The sequence below is a fragment of the Asparagus officinalis genome, chromosome 7, assembly GCF_001876935.1.
Source record: "Asparagus officinalis chromosome 7, Aspof.V1, whole genome shotgun sequence".
NCBI lineage: Eukaryota > Viridiplantae > Streptophyta > Magnoliopsida > Asparagales > Asparagaceae > Asparagus > Asparagus officinalis.
In genome coordinates, this window is record NC_033800.1 from 53,346,410 (window position 1) to 53,364,931 (window position 18,522).

Genomic DNA, 18,522 nt, shown 5'->3' on the forward strand with positions numbered 1-18,522 from the left:
GGGGTTCATTAAAAACAAACTATCAAGAGAAATGCATCTCCATCGAGGCTCTTTAAAAATGCTATAGAAATTAAAATTAGTGACGCTATCTACGCATCATAGAGGTACGATCTTACAGAACTTGCAAAGGCTACAACAAGAAGGTGAATAAAGATGTTGATAACAAGTGTCTGAATGAAAAATGTTGCAGAATTGCCGACGACTCACTACCAAGGTTAAATAATATCTCTTGTTCATGAAAGAAACATGTCAAAATCCTATATAAACATATAATCTAAGGCAAATCGACAATGAAAAATGCAGGTGTCTAGTTAAGATCCTCATGGAAAATGACACAGACAATGCAAAGGTAACATTGTTTAACGTAGCAGAAACTTTTATTGGATGCAAAGCAGAAATTTTCATTGTCGAGAAAAAAGAGGCAACTCTTCACTTTATTAAAGTAATAAAATTAGAAACCTGGAAAATATGAAATTTTACTTTTGTTCTCATTGAAACAAAAAAGGTGGGGAATGATTGATCTCAACTCAATAAAAAAGGAAATGAAAGGCGATATTTTTTGGATATTTTATAGAAAAGTTTAATTCTTTTGAGTAAAATTAGGCATTTTTAGAAGGAATTTCATGAATTTTTTTTCAATATTTTCATATGGTTAGGTGAATACTTTTATCATATTTTTTTTGAATGTTTTTCATTAGGATAAGTTATGGTTTGTAAGTTCTAGTATATGTTACTGGATGCACAAGTCCATCTTGCTTAAATTTATAACCTTGACTTTTAAAACTCCAATTTAAATGATAGGTTTTCTTATTCTATAGTCATTAGGGAGCAACATGGAAGATATTTCCCTCTTTTCTTTTTACATCCATAGGAAGTTAACATCATCTATTATCATAAGCTTTGAGGTATTGAAAAAACAGATTGCCAAATTGGGTGACTAACCTTTTCTGATGATTTGTTTCTCACAACCCTTATGGTCATAACATATAAAATGAAAGCTGAACATACATAAATGTAAGTATTATGAAAGTTTACACACAAGACTACACCATCAAGTGGATGTTTAAAAGAAACAATTTCACAACATAGTAACAAAAGAAACCAAAAATAAACAATCCATAATATCTAACCACGTGCACTATACGTGCATCCAACCTAGAAAACACATGGATGTGTGTGTGTACAGAGTATACACTGGGTCATTTTGGAAGATAGTTCTTTCCATTCAAACTAGATGTTTAGGAACATGAAAATCCTCTCAGTTCATCTTCTCTTTTCAAAATTTCAAAAAACCAAAAATCAGTAGTTAAAGCTTTTCGTGTGTGTAAGCTTGAGCAACCATGAGGCAGATTTGTGATTTGTCTGTACATGCTTCAAACTGAAAAAAATGATAATAATAATAATCACATAGAGAGCATAGTCACCATAGCTCTTCGACGCTATTCTGCAATGGAGTACCGGTAATAAGAAGCTTATTTTTTGTGTTAAATTCCTGCATGAAGGGGGAAATTAAAATACAGATACTTCAGAATAAACAAAAATACCTCAACTGAAGTAACGACATCAGACCACACATATATAATAAAATGATAAACAGAACATGATGCATGCATACCGAGAGAGCAATATACAAAGATGCTTCACTGTTCTTCAGTCTGTGGGCCTCATCAACCATGAGATAATTCCATTTAATCTTAGAGAGGATAGCTTTGTCCTTCAGTATGACTTCATATGTAGTTAACAATGCATTGAATTTTATCAATCTTCCAGTACTCTTGTTCGTGTAAAACTCGTACTGTTGACACACCTGCTTTCAGACAGAAAGAAAAGTTATCATGCGCAATTATCCAACAAAAAGATCAAAATGTAGCCATGAAATCATAACAGCATAAATGTACACTCAGAAGTTTGAAACCTTGATGGATAGGAAACAATCAACTTCAATGTTACCACAAAACACAGGTTGAACTCTATGTTAAAAGATCTCTTATCTTGAAAGTGGCTTTATTAAGTTTACATGTTGAGGATTGGGATCACACTGGCCCATCACACCTTTATCATCAAACTCATTTACACAAAATGTCCTGTACATGATTCTCAACTCTCTCGAGAAATCTAATAAATAAATAGTCCACGATAAAACAACTATGTAATGGGCCCAAGACAATGGTTAAAAGGGAAATAATATATATGAGGATTGACACTTCTCACACAAAATCCATGGTTACATCAACACATAGAATCTGCAAGTACAAGCGCAGAAGCCCTGACCACTTCACATCTGTGGTATTTACTTCATTAAAACAGAGAGAATACCGAGTGCACAACACAATTCATACCCTCATATATTAGGGAAGCATGAACCGAAGACTATGTTGAAAAGGGCACTAATAGCAACATGTCTATGCTTTGAATCTTGAGGAAAGTTTGAACATAATAACATCACCTTATGGTTCCAGACCTGATATACATACTAGAAGTGCTTAACAATAGTGCAAGTGTTGCGGAGAAAAAAGATAAAACAGATGCAGTTATATATACATATGAAGGTTCACCACAGAATTCCAGTGGTCAATGGCGCACACGTAGCCCAAATTATGATGTGGTAAACAAGGAAATGACTGCTATTTAAAAAATAAGGATATGTGAGGATATGTGATCCCAAAAAGATATAAAGTTTTATAACCAGGATACAACTGAGGAAGCGATTTTTGCTCATCACTGTACTTCTCTTAGGTGTCAAGTAATTGCTTCTCATGTTTCAAACATTCAAGTTTACTCAGATATACCATTACTCATACAAAGAAAAAATGAAATACCTCTCTACTGGCACGATTGCCAACATACACGACTATATTCATTTCAGGGAGCCATTTCCTGAATTCTTTTGCCCAATTTGACAAGGTTGAAAGAGGTACAACAACAAGGAAAGGCCCATGAATTTGTTGAGAATTCTACAATGAGAAAAGAAAGAAGAACGTGTCTTACAAACAAGAAAGGATGCAGAAGAATATGAAAAAATAAATAAATTTTGAGGGAAAAAATGGAACAAACCTGCAAGAAACCTAACATGGAAACTGACTGAACAGTTTTACCTAGACCCATTTCATCAGCCAGAATGACATTTGTATCATTCCTCCAACTGTAGGACAAAAAATCATTGATAAAGGACATAAGCTATGGCTACAATGTGCATGAAATAACTGGATACAGAAAATCACAAGAATGAAGAAGCCAGCTACCTGTTAACAAGAAAATTCAAGCCCTCAAGCTGATAATCACGAAGTTTACCGCCTTTCAACCATGCAGGTTGTTCATCAAGCTTTCGCAGGCTAGCTGGAGAAGGGAGGCAAACACCAAATTATGCACCTCCTAACTAATTACATGGTGCAAAAAGGACACATTGGAAACAGCGCAGTTTAATGCAAAAGAAAAGTAACAGATGTTGACAAGCAAACTAATAGATACCTTTTTTATACTGATGAAGGCAATTAACCAAAAGAAAAGCAACTTCAAAATTAACCAGTAATACATTGTTGAACAAAGAAAATGAAGACTATGGTTACCATAAATATTGAAGAAAAGCCTTTCTTATCCCTTCGGTACCAAGTTACTGAATATAAGATTATGATTACCATAGACGATTGACCAGAGCCTTTTCGACTCATTGTGCACCTAGTTAGAAAGTACAATGATAATTATCATAAACTACCGAAGAGGAGATGTTTGCAACTTGATTCCTATAAAAGGATCAAATTGACTAAAATGTCAAAATTATCCTTTTGAAACCAATATATGTTAACACATATCAAACTGCAGACATAGTGAAACCGGAGCAACTAAATGACTACTGAAGAGGAAAGTTTATGATTCCAACAATAGGATCAAAATGACTAACGTTGAAATTGTCCTTAAAAAATCAATTTAATCTTATACATATCGAAGTGCGCAAACCATGAGCAACTATATGTAAAAAGACGTGAAAGTTGGTAACAAAAAGCCTTCTCTCTCATTGGTCGCTTTAACTAAAAGATATTATGTTGAGAATTTAAACATAGAAGGAAATAGAGCTAATGACAATTAACTAATGATGTCTAGTTTGTGCAACCTAATAAGGAGTCTCTATTAGATGGAATCAAGTTAATATGCAATAATTTCCATCAAATTACTTCCCATTCTCTCTTCCCATATAATGCTAGGATAAGGACAGTATGAAAATAGAACTGCATGAAATGCATAAGACCTTTGCTTTTCTTCCTTTGAAAATCAACCATCTTTCCTTGCACAGTCATGGCTTCTTCACGAGCCTGCATAAAAATATAATATAATAAGGAACACAAAGCTAAACCATTCAGGGAATGACGAGATTATGCACTCATTGCAAACATAGATAAATAAGACAAAAGTTGACAGCTGATATGAGACCAAAATTTATGTTAATTATCGCACTTCACTAGCAGGTACGAAACTCTACTTACTACTGAAGGCATGGGTAAACGCGTGTTGGATCCTTTGAATTCCTCAAAAAAGGATGTTGACATTTTCCAGAGAGGTGTGAAGATATAGGCAAATAATAAGAGGTCTGATACTAATGGACAAAAAATGTTAAAGGGAACTGATTAAGCTAGCATATGCATGTACAATGAAGAGTTCAAGACAAGTGCAATAGAAAAGAAGCATGTTGGACTTGTATTTGATATGCAATGGATGTTTGCCATAATAGTTGCTACCAAAGAAGGTTAACATAAACTAAAAGCTATTCAAACAGGTGTTCAAACTTATCCTATATGTAAAAAATTATAACGCACAAAAGGGTAGTCTGCATTTCAGTTATGCCGTTTAACAAAAGTTCAGCATGATTCCTTTCTACTAAATGGATGGGCCTGAATATGAAAAAAATCAATTAGATCAAGGTATACCGCATTTATCAAACAAGTGAAGATGACAGATAGAGATTAAATAATTGGAATTTCTCACATGAAACCACATGGAGAGTAAATGCAATGGTCATAAGGTACATCACATCCTAGGAACCTCCAGTTCCCCCTGCAATCTCATGTATCACTTGAATAATATTTAAAAGCTAAAACTCCATGTTACAGTTTGGATGTGATGCAGAAAACTCCCAAATTACTCTTAGACAAAAACATTTAAGAAGGTACAACATTTGGATATAAATAATTTATACAAAGATGTTTTTATGAATGAGATTGTATGTTAAGAGTTATGTGCATGCACACACGCATGTGATCTAAATATGGTCATGTTACCTTGTATTCATCTATGGCATCCTGTGCAAATGCAATATCTGTATCCTTTTCCCTGTGGTAACACATTGACAACACCCAAAATAATAAAGATACAACACTAAAGAAAGAGTATAATACATGTTGTATTAAAACATCAGTAACACTCCAAATCAATTAAAACATTAAAGAGAAAATGCAATATATGTATCATTTCCTGCAGTGAAACATTAATATGCAAAAGATCAATAAAGTTGCGCTCTTAAACTTGAATTCAAAAATAAACAAATAAATAATTCAAATAAATCTAGTACCGATGGATAAAGCTGAAACAAATGATTCATCATTTATCATTTCTTTTTATATAATATAAAGTATAAACCATCAACCCTGAAGTTGGAAAGGTAAAATCAGGAAACAGTCAGAAAAAGAATGCATATATATATATATATATATATATACATATATATATATATATACATATATATATATATATACACACACACACATATATGTATACGTATACATGTATATATACATATACATGTGTGTAGCATGATTCCTTTCTACTAAATGGATGGGCCTGAATATGAAAAAAATCAATTAGATCAAGGTATACCGCATTTATCAAACAAGTGAAGATGACAGATAGAGATTAAATAATTGGAATTTCTCACATGAAACCACATGGAGAGTAAATGCAATGGTCATAAGGTACATCACATCCTAGGAACCTCCAGTTCCCCCTGCAATCTCATGTATCACTTGAATAATATTTAAAAGCTAAAACTCCATGTTACAGTTTGGATGTGATGCAGAAAACTCCCAAATTACTCTTAGACAAAAACATTTAAGAAGGTACAACATTTGGATATAAATAATTTATACAAAGATGTTTTTATGAATGAGATTGTATGTTAAGAGTTATGTGCATGCACACACGCATGTGATCTAAATATGGTCATGTTACCTTGTATTCATCTATGGCATCCTGTGCAAATGCAATATCTGTATCCTTTTCCCTGTGGTAACACATTGACAACACCCAAAATAATAAAGATACAACACTAAAGAAAGAGTATAATACATGTTGTATTAAAACATCAGTAACACTCCAAATCAATTAAAACATTAAAGAGAAAATGCAATATATGTATCATTTCCTGCAGTGAAACATTAATATGCAAAAGATCAATAAAGTTGCGCTCTTAAACTTGAATTCAAAAATAAACAAATAAATAATTCAAATAAATCTAGTACCGATGGATAAAGCTGAAACAAATGATTCATCATTTATCATTTCTTTTTATATAATATAAAGTATAAACCATCAACCCTGAAGTTGGAAAGGTAAAATCAGGAAACAGTCAGAAAAAGAATGCATATATATATATATATATATATATACATATATATATATATATACATATATATATATATATACACACACACACATATATGTATACGTATACATGTATATATACATATACATGTGTGTATAAATACATACATACATACATATACATATACATGTACATGTACATATACATACATACATATACACACACAAAAACTTCAGCCATTCATTAAGGTAAAATCAGAATCATATGCCTAGCATCATACATATAGCACAAGACTAAATCTCTTCTTCATCCACCTCAATTTATAGTGTTCCTGACATAAGGAACTGCATTTCAAGGAACTATGATGAAGGTACGGGAGTTCTAATGTTCCAGCCAAATCTTCCTTATTCTACAATAAATAACTAATGTGTAAATATAGGTTTAAGTGGAGAGATCGTCATTACTATACCCAATAACCATCTACATCAAAAATGGCCCACAAGAGACTAATGTGATATTGAACATACAATAGGAACAAGGACAAAGTTCCACCAACTGGACTCTTTAACAAAAGAAAGTGTGTGCTATTGTTCGCAGAGATTTGCAGATTTTTCCCACTTAATATTGAGAGATACAAAATTAACTAAGTGAACAATGAATGCTCCCTAGACAAAGCTTTCCTCAATCACTTCCCAATTCCTTACGCTACCAATATTCTTTCCCCTGAGAGCACTCTAGGCATACAATAGGAGCAGGAACTCAGGCCAACCAGCCTTCAACTTGTCAATAGGGTTTCAACAGTTGATAAACCACTATAAATATTTGGAGGTATCTGTATCAGTGTGCCAATAAAACAGATTAGTTGCCACATAGGCGTCCGGGTGCCACTCTGCATTGTTTTTGGGCTTGTGCGTCCTGAAAAAGGATACACCCTGCATAATCAGACGCATGTGGGCTAAGCTCCCGCATAATGATTACACGAACATGCAAGCAATTAGTCCGGTTTGTCCTTAACCCTTAGACCATCTCCAGCAGGTAGGCAAATTTTTACCTATTTTGTCATGCCACATCAGCTTATTCATCCAACACATCATTCAATAACACCCATTTCCCTTCCATTCCTGCAGCAGCTAGTTTTTCAGAAAGTTTTTTACTTTATTAGGGACCCACATGTCTCCATCATATACCCCACCATATTTCTCCACCATATTTATTCATTTCTTTTTCCCTATTTGATATATGTTATTATTATTATTAAAATTATTATTCATATATTTATAATTATTAATTTTTTTAATAATGCAATAAAAAATATATAATATTTAATAATATATTTTTAATTTAATTTTTTATATCAAAAATTCAAAAAAAAAATAAAAACAAAACACACGATATTATTAATCACACCCAATACCAAACATACACGAATTATTAAAAATATTGAAGAAAACACATAGTAAATTGGTAAATCTAATCGAGGGTTGTTCCAAATTTCTGCCAAATGTGCTCGACCAGATCCTTCTTCAACTGAATATGTTGGACCCTATCTCGCAGCTCGGCTCTAGTCGGAATATTCGAATCGGACCGGCCTTGAACATGCACTTGAAACTCAGGCAATACTTCTGTTTGAACATTGAAAGAGGCACTAGAGCCTGATGACTGTTCGAAGTCTAGATTTTCCCAGTTTCGGGAATACGTATCTCGTTCATCCTCTACTATCATGTTATGTAAAATAATGCACGCCCTCATAATTTTCCCTAAGACATCAAGGTCCCACATTCTAGCTGGTTGGCGGACAATAGCAAACCGTGCCTGGAGAACCCCGAATGCGCGTTCCACGTCCTTCCTGCATGACTCTTGTTGTTTGGCAAAAAATTGCTGTTTGTTTCCTTGGGGCATTTGAATTGACTGGACGAAGACAGGCCATTTAGGATAGATTCCGTCAGCAAGATAGTATGCAAGATTGTATTGTCTCCCATTCACAGTGAAGTTTACCCTTGGAGCTTCACCCGACTCAATGTCGTCGAAAACTGGCGACCTATCTAGTACATTTATGTCATTTAATGTACCAGGCAGCCCAAAAAAAGCATGCCATATCCACAAATCATATGAGGCAACTGCCTCAAGGATAACTGTTGTTGTTCCCTTGTGTCCACTAGTAAACTGTCCTTGCCAAGCCTTTGGACAATTCTTCCATTGCCAGTGCATGCAATCGATACTTCCAATCATCCCAGGAAAACCACGATCATCGCCAACTTGGAGCAACCTCTGTAAGTCATCCAAATTTGGTCGTCTTAAGTATTCATCTCCAAAACAGGCATCTCCAAAACAGGCTATTACCCCTTCACAAAACTTGCGAGTACACTCAATTACAGTGGATTCCCCTATCTTCACGTACTCATCACAAGCATCCGCTGCCACTCCATATGCAAGCATGCGTATGGAAGCCGTACACTTTTGGATCGGCGTTAAACCAACCTTTCCCGCATTATTGCGTCTTTGAATGAAGTAGTTATCATAATTTGATATAGAGTCCACAATCCGTAAAAAAAGTGGCATCTTCATTCGATACCTCCGTCGGAATTGTTCGTCAGTATAGGTGCATGACTCGACAAAGTAGTCTGCCATAAGCCTCTCATGAGCAGCATAGTGATCTCTATATATTGATTTTCTCTTATGGGGTTGTTCGCTTCTCCTTTGCAATTCTTCAAGAAGTTCTTGCTGCCTATCAAGTATTTTTCCTTCTAGCTCCCATTGTCGTTGGAACTCTTCGAGATCAAAGCCATTTGGGGGTAGATCCATTGGGTTGTTTGAAGAAGAAGGTTTGAATTGCTAAGTGTTGATAGTGAGTGGTTTTCATATGATGTGTGATACATTATTTATAATGAATGACCTACGGATTCCAATAAGTTGAATGAAAGGATTAGGTATGGTTCAATTTCAGAAGCTAGTTGGTAGATATGTCCAGATTCATTTTTGTAGTATAGTGGCTAGTCTTGTCACTTTCAATTTCAGAAGCTAGTTGGTAGATATGGCCAGATTCATTTTTGTAGTATAGTGGCTAGTCTTGTCACTTTCAATTTCAGAAGCTAGTTGGTAGATATGGCCAGATTCATTTTTGTAGTATAGTGGCTAGACTTGTCACTTTTAATTTCAGAAGCTAGTTGGTAGACATGGCCAGATTCATTTTTGTAGTATAGTAGATAGACTTGTCACTTTCAATATCAGAAGCAAGTGGGTAGACAAGTCATTTTCAATTTTCAGAAGCAAGTGGGAAGACATGGTCAGATTAATTTTTGTAGTATAGTGCATAGACTTGTCACTTTCAATATCAGAAGCACGTTGGTAGACATGTCACTTTCAATTTGAAACAGTAAAACACACAATATGGAACTTAAAGATCAAACAGATCCTTCTTCAACGTGTTATAAACATACTCATCTTCTTCATCACGATCTTCTTTGTTCTTCAAGATCATCCACACCTCCAACTTCTTAGCATAAGCAGCTTGTTTCTGACCTGCGGCGTACTCCAACATCGCTGAAACAGTACTTTCCATAGATTTTTCCCCTTGGATATGTAGTTTTCATCAGACCAACCACTACGCCTCTCTCTACAAGCAGTACTGTAACAGCCAACAAAACTGCTTATCTTTCTGTTAATGTCACGGAAATGACTCTGGCATCGAGCTACGGTCCTTTTTTCCCACTATTGGAGTTCTCATTCACGTAGTCTTTAATTTTACCCCAAAAGGTGTCACCTTTTTGATTGTTACCCAATTCACTATCATTGCTAACGTGAAAATAACCAGTTAGCAAAATGATGTTGTCTTCGGTGCTCCAAGTATCGTAAGTAGTTTTCTTGACTGATTGTTGGGTTGGAGGTAGAAAACTATTGGGAGTATCCCCACTAACATTTCCTAAAGATACCTGGGTGGAAAAATCTGGGATGTCTGTCGATCCACTACTGAAACGAGGAGTCGTTGGCTGGCTCGACTCCGGATTTGGAACGTTCATATGGGAAGGAACATAGCTGTTTCCAGGAGATGGTTGATACCCATAAGGAAGATAAGGGTATTGCATGCCAAAATTTGGTTGCATCATATAGGGCATTTGAAAATTGGGTTGCATCCCGGTATTTTGATTATTTTCTGGGCGTTGCATATTTGGATGTTGAGGTTGATTAGGAAAGTTGTAATTGAAGGGGAAATTAGGAAAGTTTTGTGATGGCTCCATGAAGAAGATTGAAGAAAATAGTTTCAGAAACAAAAAGGAAGGAAAATAGGGTGTTGAAAACTCAATTTTTTTTGGGTGTCCAAATAATACAAAGTTAGGCTCTATTTATAGAGCTCGAAAACTTATGAATTATGGTGCAAAAATAAAAAGTTAATTCTGAGTAAATTATTGTCAAAATATCAATTAATAATTGAGGATGGGGTAAAAAAGCATGGCCCAATCAGAGGGCAACACGCGTCCGCGTGCAGGACAAGGCTGTCAGCAGCCCTGCACACGGACGCGTGTTGCCCATCCATTGGGCCACGCTTTTTTTCCTTTCTTTTTTAATTCCAGCTGCTGTATGGTGGGGCCCGCTTGAGTCAGATTTGTGCAGAGAAAACGGTAGGGAAAATTTTCCCTCTTTGCCTCCGTTTTTCATTTCCCTATCCCAAAAACTACCTGCTGTACCAAAAAACTCTCCCAAAAACCACCTGCTGCGGGTGGTCTTATAACCAATCCCTCCCTCCCTCTTGGTGCGTCCTTGACTCTCCTAAGGATAGTAGATAATGTGGCTTTGATGACAGTGGAACGTGGACGGCCACGACGATGGTGCTCCCACAATCTGCCGATGTAGGGGCTAATTCGACAATAAGTTCCCCCTTTTTGTGCACATTCAACAAAAAGACTTTTTATTTCTTTGGTTTTAATCTCCATATGCTCTCTCCTCTTCCATGCGACAAGAAGAATTGAGCAGGAGGTACAATAGTTGAGATCAGGTTGTCTTTTAGTTATTCCCTAATCATAGGAGTTCTTCTCCCTTTGTTGTCTCATACATATTCTTTTTTAAACCTTTCATATATTGGATTCAGATGTAAAACTAATGAATCATATAAGAAAAACACACAGGCACACACATGCTCATGCCACAACACACGCGCGCACAGAGATAAACACTCCCTCAATCACGCATGCATAATTATATTATAAAAAGCTCAAGACTGTGCAATTAAATAAAGCCTTTTGATCGTCACATAATCAAAACTACCTTATACAATGTTGATCAAACTGTTAAAATGGCTAATGGTTCTAGTGAAGCTAATAGAAAATTTCACTAAAACTTAGAGAGGTGAGCTACAGTAAGACAGGACAATTCAGACAGAAAGAAGAATCTCACGTGGCAAGATACTTTTACAGCCCATGAGTTACTATCTACGTCAAGTCATACTCAACTCTTTGTTAAGAAAGAAATTTTAAACAGGAAATATTTGGGTTTCACAGCAAATTTTCACAGACCTAGTAGTACTTAGTTTACCATCCCATAGAAACTAATAAACACACACATATTAAGGGCTTGATCCAATAGCTTCAGGTTTAAACAAAATAATAAATTATACACTAAGAGAATGAAAACAATTAATTAAGAAGGCTAATGCAATATACCTTGAAGTAAAAAATCTAACGGTTTCAGGGTTAGCTTACAGAACTCGAAGATCTTAAAAATTTCATAAGCAAAGCTGTTAGAACTTAGAAGTATAAACTCCACAGAACATACAGTTCATACACATTTTTAAGTGTGTGCATCATGCACAATGGAACTTTCTGTAAAAGGGCTTGACGCATGGCGGCATGAGATGATCATATTCCCAATTGACAAGGGCCTGGCAGTTTGAATATTGGTTTAAATTCAAAATTGTGTAAAAGCATCTCACGGAAAGGTTCAAGCATTCGGACCCCACAGTTGCTTTAGTTAAGCGGCCTCTAAGGTGGTCTTCATTGTAAGGAATATGATACTTGTTTGCGTCGAAAGTTGGTTTATTCATGGAACTCATTACAACTTCAATCGTTTACAACAATCTCAAAAGAGTTAAGTGTTTTTATAAGACTTTTCTTACACAAATAAAAAAAATGAAAATACAACTCTCTAGAAACACACGCAAAGGACGTTTATCACTCGTTGCTTGCGTGGGATCTTTGCTTATGTCGGGGTTTATTCGTGGACCACCGCGAATCTGATCCGGTTGATCGGAATAAAAGATCAATGATCTTGCTTCACAAAGGAAACAATTGCAAAAGTAAATAATCTCAACAAAGTGAGATTACTACTCTTCTCAAGATCAAAACAAAGTATGATCTCAAGGAATGATGAAACAGACTTCAGATCTCTCGAAATCTACTCTTTATGCACAGGAATTCGCCAAGATCTCGCTAGCCTCTCTCAAATTCGTCAGAACCTCGTCCTGGCTCCTTTGAAATTCAAGGCTCCCTTTAGATCTGCCTTTATGAGGGTACTAGGGGTGTATTTATAGATTTTAAATATCGTGTTTGTGGATAGGATCGAAGAACAATCGTTATTATCCGTTTAGGTGGGTTTTCGGTTGTGTAACAGCTTCCACACGTTTAAGGATAACCCCACATGATTATTGATGACCACCAGGAGTTCTAGAAGTCAATCTTATCAGAAAACACGTCGAGAGCTGACCTGGGCGCGAGTCACTTCAAAGTAACTCGGATTCTCCGAGACAGTTTGTACTATCTTCGGTATTTTGGCTTTAATTTTCTCGTTCGACCTCGAAATGAAGTGATTCAGATTGCGTTGGAAAGCTGACGAAGAGACCTACAACTTTTATCTTTTGAGCTTTTTCGAATTCGAAGCGAATCATGATCGAAATTTCAATTCTTCTCGAACCATGCATTCTAAATCTCGTTGTTGCTTCCTCGCTTCGTATTTTCACGTGTTTCTTCCGCTTTGTGCACTTCTTCGCCTTGCGCGTTCCTTTGCTTTCTTTTGGCATCGAATGATCATCTTTGACTTAGAAAATCCTCTCTGATTTGGATAATAATGTTTATCATCTTCTCTTCGTCTCAAGCTGCGTGTGGGAACCCATAGATAATTTTTGACGCCTACAGATACCCCCTCAAAAGTGTTGCAGTCTCATTCTTTTATAGAAGAGGCTATAATACTTTGGATATGATGGGCTCAGCTTTCAATTCTTTGATTTCTTCAGCTTTCATCTTATTCAATATTTTTGTCGAATAGTCTGAAATTTTTTCGGTGCTGCGTTTATTGTCCGACCGTTGTCGAAATCTTGAACTGAATAGTATGTTGATTTCTGAACTAGTATGCGTCGTTGAATCGACGTTGAACTGATTATCTTCGTCGGGAATTCGTATCTGAATCACGATTGAACTCCCGAGGATTATCCTTTGACCTAGAATTTTTCCGAACCTTATTTCGGCGAATCTATCGCTGCGTTGATCGGCATTGACCTTTCATTGTAGCGCGTTGTCCGACGTTAACATAGTTTATACTCGTACGTTTACTGGAGTCTACACAGTTTAAACTCGACCGGCGTTGTAACGCGTGGCAGGCCCAAGTGTAGAGGTTGCAGGACCAACCGTTGATGCTGTTTCATCTGCAGGTACGGATCTTACCTTTACGTCCCGCTAGTTATTTGCATTGTTTTAAATATCCCCGACATGGCTCGATATATCCCCCGATATATCCTTTTACAGGGCTTGTCGCAACCGATATGGTCTTTAAATATTTTTTACCCTTTTTTTGCTATTTTGAGTGATAAATCTCCGATATAGCCGATATATTAGTCGATATGTGGACCAATATATCTTTTTATATAGCTTGTTGCAAAATAATATACCGTGTTTAGAATTTTCGGACGAGATATCAAGATTTTCCCATTATATCAAATGACATGTTGCCCTAAAAAAAGCAGATCGAATGTTGCAACGTTGCTTTACACTTTTGTTTGTTTTAGAATGTTGATTAGTGATCCTAAACATATATTATTCATATTTTGTATGCTTAAATTTTATTACATATGTCGAGATTATATTTTAATGCATTATACTATGTATGCAAACATTCATTATGGCATTCCGATATTTACCACATTACTATGTATGCAAACATTCATTATGGCATTCCGATATTTACCACATATCCCCGATATTTCCCCAATATCTGCAATCCGATATGAATTTTGGTCATCCGATATTTTTTTCCGATATCTGATATTTAAAACCTTGGTTATTTGCTTAACTATAGGGGAGTTTTGATTGTAGGACCAGCTACTGGAGTTGATACGGCTACCATTACGAATGTTTTAAAGGTTCCTCATGGAGACTTCAGCTAGAATTGATGTTGTCTCAGGTGCTTAAATCACGAGACCAACTGATGAAGTTGGTGCGTCAATGACTATCGTACTTATAGAATTTTTGGCAAACCCTCAGTCATCAACGGATTTGATAGCTTCTACCGACTACCATTTGAGTTGGGCTAACATGCGGATTGTCTAAGTCCGTTCTGTATGTAACGTTATGCTAAAAAAATTAACTCTCTTAGACTTAGTGCTATAATATTAAATACATAGACTTCGCCATTGTTACGGGAATAGACTACCCGGTAACGCGTGTTGGACGTAGACTTAAACAATCCTTCGATCTCGGGTTATCCTTAAGAATATTATGTGTAATATTCTTCAGGAACTTCCCGTTAAAAATAAAGAAAGTAATTTATCCTCATATACCGATTAGAGGTTAGTTAAATAATTTATACTCGTATACCCATTGGAGTATGGGAGTAGTTTAACATTATATACATGTTGGAGGATTTCGTTCTCATTTGGTTAATTTTGTCGTCATGATACCGACGTCAACCAAGGCTTGAATGCTCTTTTTCAGAGTAATACAAGCTTTGGTGGGGTGACGAACCCTCCTGTGATATGCACAGTACTTCAGATCCGAAATCTTATCTGTTTCCTCCTGATTTGTAATCGGTGGTAGCTTTATGTTATTGTTGGCAAGAAGGTACTTGAAGATAGCTGGAATTTCATCATCTTCGAAAAAATACTCCTCCTAGAACTTCGGATTAAGAGTCGCTTGTTGCCTCTAAGATTGTTGATGAATGTCGACAACAGTTGTAGGTGCTTTAGTCGTCGGTTGGCCTCTTTCGGCTTTCTTCCTTTTGAGAAAGCGTTCGGCCTATTCACCGTACAGTTTTAACTCTTTTCAAGTTTTGGATGGTACGACCCCTAAGACTTTTAGAACATCGATAGAAAGATTGTTGTGACATGTCTACAAGATGAACTCCTCTGTAACAGGATCTCTGCAATTCATTGTCTTGTTGCGGAAACGTTAGACAAAACTGTCAACTGACTCACCGTCCTTCTGTTTCTCATCCAGAAGAGCTCTGATCAACACTTCGGTGTCATCGTCGAAGAAATTGTTGAGGAACGAGCTTTTCATATCATCCCAACAGTTGATGCTCCCCGACTTGAGACGTCGATACCAATCGAAGGCAGCCCCACAAATGGTGCTCACGAATGACCGAATCATCAGGGGCTCATTCCTGGAGATCACTCCCATGTGGGACTTGAAATAAATTAGGTGCTGAGTAAGTAAACCTTTACCGTCAAACGACATGAAGTTAATTAGATTGAACTTCACCGGGTACGAGATTGAATCTCACTCTCTTGGATATGAACACGGAATGTCGGTCCGTTTCACTTCTTGAGCCGATAGCAAGGCGTTAACCTTATCCTCTAGCTTATGCATCATCTTGTTGTCCTCGCCCGCATCTTTCTTCAGAAGATGTCGAGAAAGATCAACTGAACCACCCCCAGCGATATTGAGGGGTGCAATTGAGCCACCCCTAGTGTTACTGGGGGATGCGATTGGGCCATCCCTAATATTTTTGAGGGGTACGTCAGCCATGATGACTTCGTCCACTTCTAGATCGTTGTCAACTGCGACTTTCTGAGTGCGGCGACTGGATTCAGTCCGCTGATTAGACTCAGGTGGTGGTTGAAGTTGTTGAGCATGTAACTCTCTTATTTGATGCATGGTTAACTCCATCTCCATTTTTATTTCAGCTCTGAGTTCCTCTCGCTGTCGAGCTAAAGCTTCTTGAAGCATTTGAATCACTAGATCGGGAGTAATTGTGAACGATTCCCTTGCTTCCCCATGCTGGATATTGTATCTTTGGAGGCAATTGCGGAGCAAGTATCCAACAGTTCGTCTTCCGAAAATAGTCCTTCGTGCATCCTCGGGTAATCCCTATGTCCGATGGCTTCTAGCTGGAGCCGAGACATTCGTTGGGCTATTCCTGAATTGATTTTTTTTCCGGGAGAAAAGTCAGGATTAGAACCGTTTGAAGCAATCTTCAGGGAATTCATTATCCTGGACGGTGGATTTTCTCTTATGAAAACGTCTTGGCTTGGGCTTCAACACTTCGGTGGCAAGTTTTCCAAATACCAAGACCCTTTGTGAAATAGTTCTGGGACAGTTATATTTTGATAATACTACCCTGATAGATCTCCCACATGGATAGTGAGAGCTGATTTTTTGGACACCCTCCTTTTGGGATTTGTTCACACCCCCAGCCTGATGGTGCAGCTCATTGGAGTAATTCATCGCTTGTTGGTGTGATGTCCTAAGTATAACGTTGTCTTTTGACGGACACATCTTCTTTTGAGGATAAAAAACCTTGTTGATATTCTCGGGACGATTTGTTGTCGCTTTTGAACGATCTAAGGTCGCATCAGGAGTCGCACGTTTAGAATCACCCCCTTGCAAGCGTGGAACTTTAACAGGCTCCTGGGTTTCAATACGAACTCTTAGGCGATCGATGCCAGGAGTCCTCTTGTGCACAGCACACGAACATGTGCATTGAGGTGTCCCAGTTTGTTTGGAGACGACGGGACACTTTTGAGCAACAGAGGACTTGACGGGAGGACGTGTACGACCCTCAAACTGTGGAATTACTCGAATTTTGTTCACCAAAACTTTGTCTCGATCTTCGTGTGAAGGGCCAAGGCGATCCGTTATTTTCATCTAGGATTTTGATGGATCCATACTGCCGTGAAGCTTCACCGGAGGTATGAGAGAAGACGGAGCGGGAACACAGGCTGACGGAGGCGAGAAAACAATCGCAGGAGGCGGACTGCGTGAGCCACTTTGAGGTGGCTCGACTGCCAGGGCCTTCTCCCGCCGCCTTCGCACTTGATTTTCGTGTCGTTTTGGTCTTTAGCACCTAGATTTGGCGGGACTTTGACGGTTCTTTGGCCACCTTCTCCTTCTTCATGTCTTGCGCCTTTCGTACTAAGGCACGTCAACTCGGAGGGAACGCATCCAAAAGCGCTGTGCACGTACCACATATGCGCGTGCCTTAGTACGAAAGGACACACCCTTCCGTCGATGGTTTGGAGGAAATGACAGCAAATTGTCATTGAGACGGCTGGATTACTTGACGTTTTCTAGACTCCAAGTTCGTATAGTAACGAATCGCATTGACTTGTTCCAATGCCTGCTGATTTGACGAGCTTGACGTTGGCGTCGCCTCTGACGAGCCCTCTTCGTCAGAGTTAGCATACTTTGATTGAACAACTTCTTGATTGGAGAGGAGTTATGGCAAGCGGAGTCACTTGTAGCCTTCTTCGGTGAATACGCCTCCTTCAAAGACGAGATCTTTCCACACTTGTAGGAAGAGGAGAATTTTAATGAAGACAATGAGAAATATTCCTCGAACTTGGCTTCGTCGAACTCGTACTCGACCGCTGAATCAACCGGGATCATGATCTTCGATTGCGACACGACAGCCTCGGTGACGAGACTATTGGCTCCCACTGTAGTTGCCAGCGTGTTTGCGTCAAAAGTTAGTTTATTCATGGAACTCATTACAACTTTAATCGTTTACAATAAATT

General features: G+C 37.5%; 2 protein-coding genes across 7 annotated transcripts in view; both read right to left on the reverse strand.

The window, feature by feature from the left end:
• Nucleotides 1-18,522, reverse strand: part of LOC109848610 (protein CHROMATIN REMODELING 5-like) — a 49,094-nt gene that overhangs the window by 16,000 nt on the left and 14,572 nt on the right. For 5 of the 6 annotated variants that reach the window (XM_020418207.1, XM_020418209.1, XM_020418208.1 and 2 more), the window contains exons 9-15: nucleotides 6,217-6,268; nucleotides 4,244-4,307; nucleotides 3,243-3,336; nucleotides 3,055-3,142; nucleotides 2,820-2,954; nucleotides 1,616-1,807; nucleotides 1,425-1,492 (exon numbers count right to left, since the gene is read on the reverse strand). In XM_020418207.1, the coding sequence (XP_020273796.1) occupies nucleotides 1,425-1,492; nucleotides 1,616-1,807; nucleotides 2,820-2,954; nucleotides 3,055-3,142; nucleotides 3,243-3,336; nucleotides 4,244-4,307; nucleotides 6,217-6,268 (693 nt within the window). Of the gene's footprint in view, nucleotides 1-1,424; nucleotides 1,493-1,615; nucleotides 1,808-2,819; nucleotides 2,955-3,054; nucleotides 3,143-3,242; nucleotides 3,337-4,243; nucleotides 4,308-5,270; nucleotides 5,323-6,216; nucleotides 6,269-18,522 lie in introns of all 6 variants that reach the window. The other variant, XM_020418206.1, reaches the window with a different exon arrangement.
• On the reverse strand, nucleotides 7,964-10,142 carry LOC109848612. The gene has a single exon (XM_020418210.1). It carries the CDS (start codon nucleotides 9,389-9,391, stop codon nucleotides 8,060-8,062), a length of 1,332 nt encoding a protein of 443 aa, XP_020273799.1. The 5' UTR covers nucleotides 9,392-10,142; the 3' UTR covers nucleotides 7,964-8,059.

Excerpts from the sequence above, each read along its gene's own strand:
- LOC109848612 (XM_020418210.1), bottom strand. The coding sequence starts at position 9,391 with ATGGATCTACCCCCAAATGGCTTTGATCTCGAAGAGTTCCAACGACAA.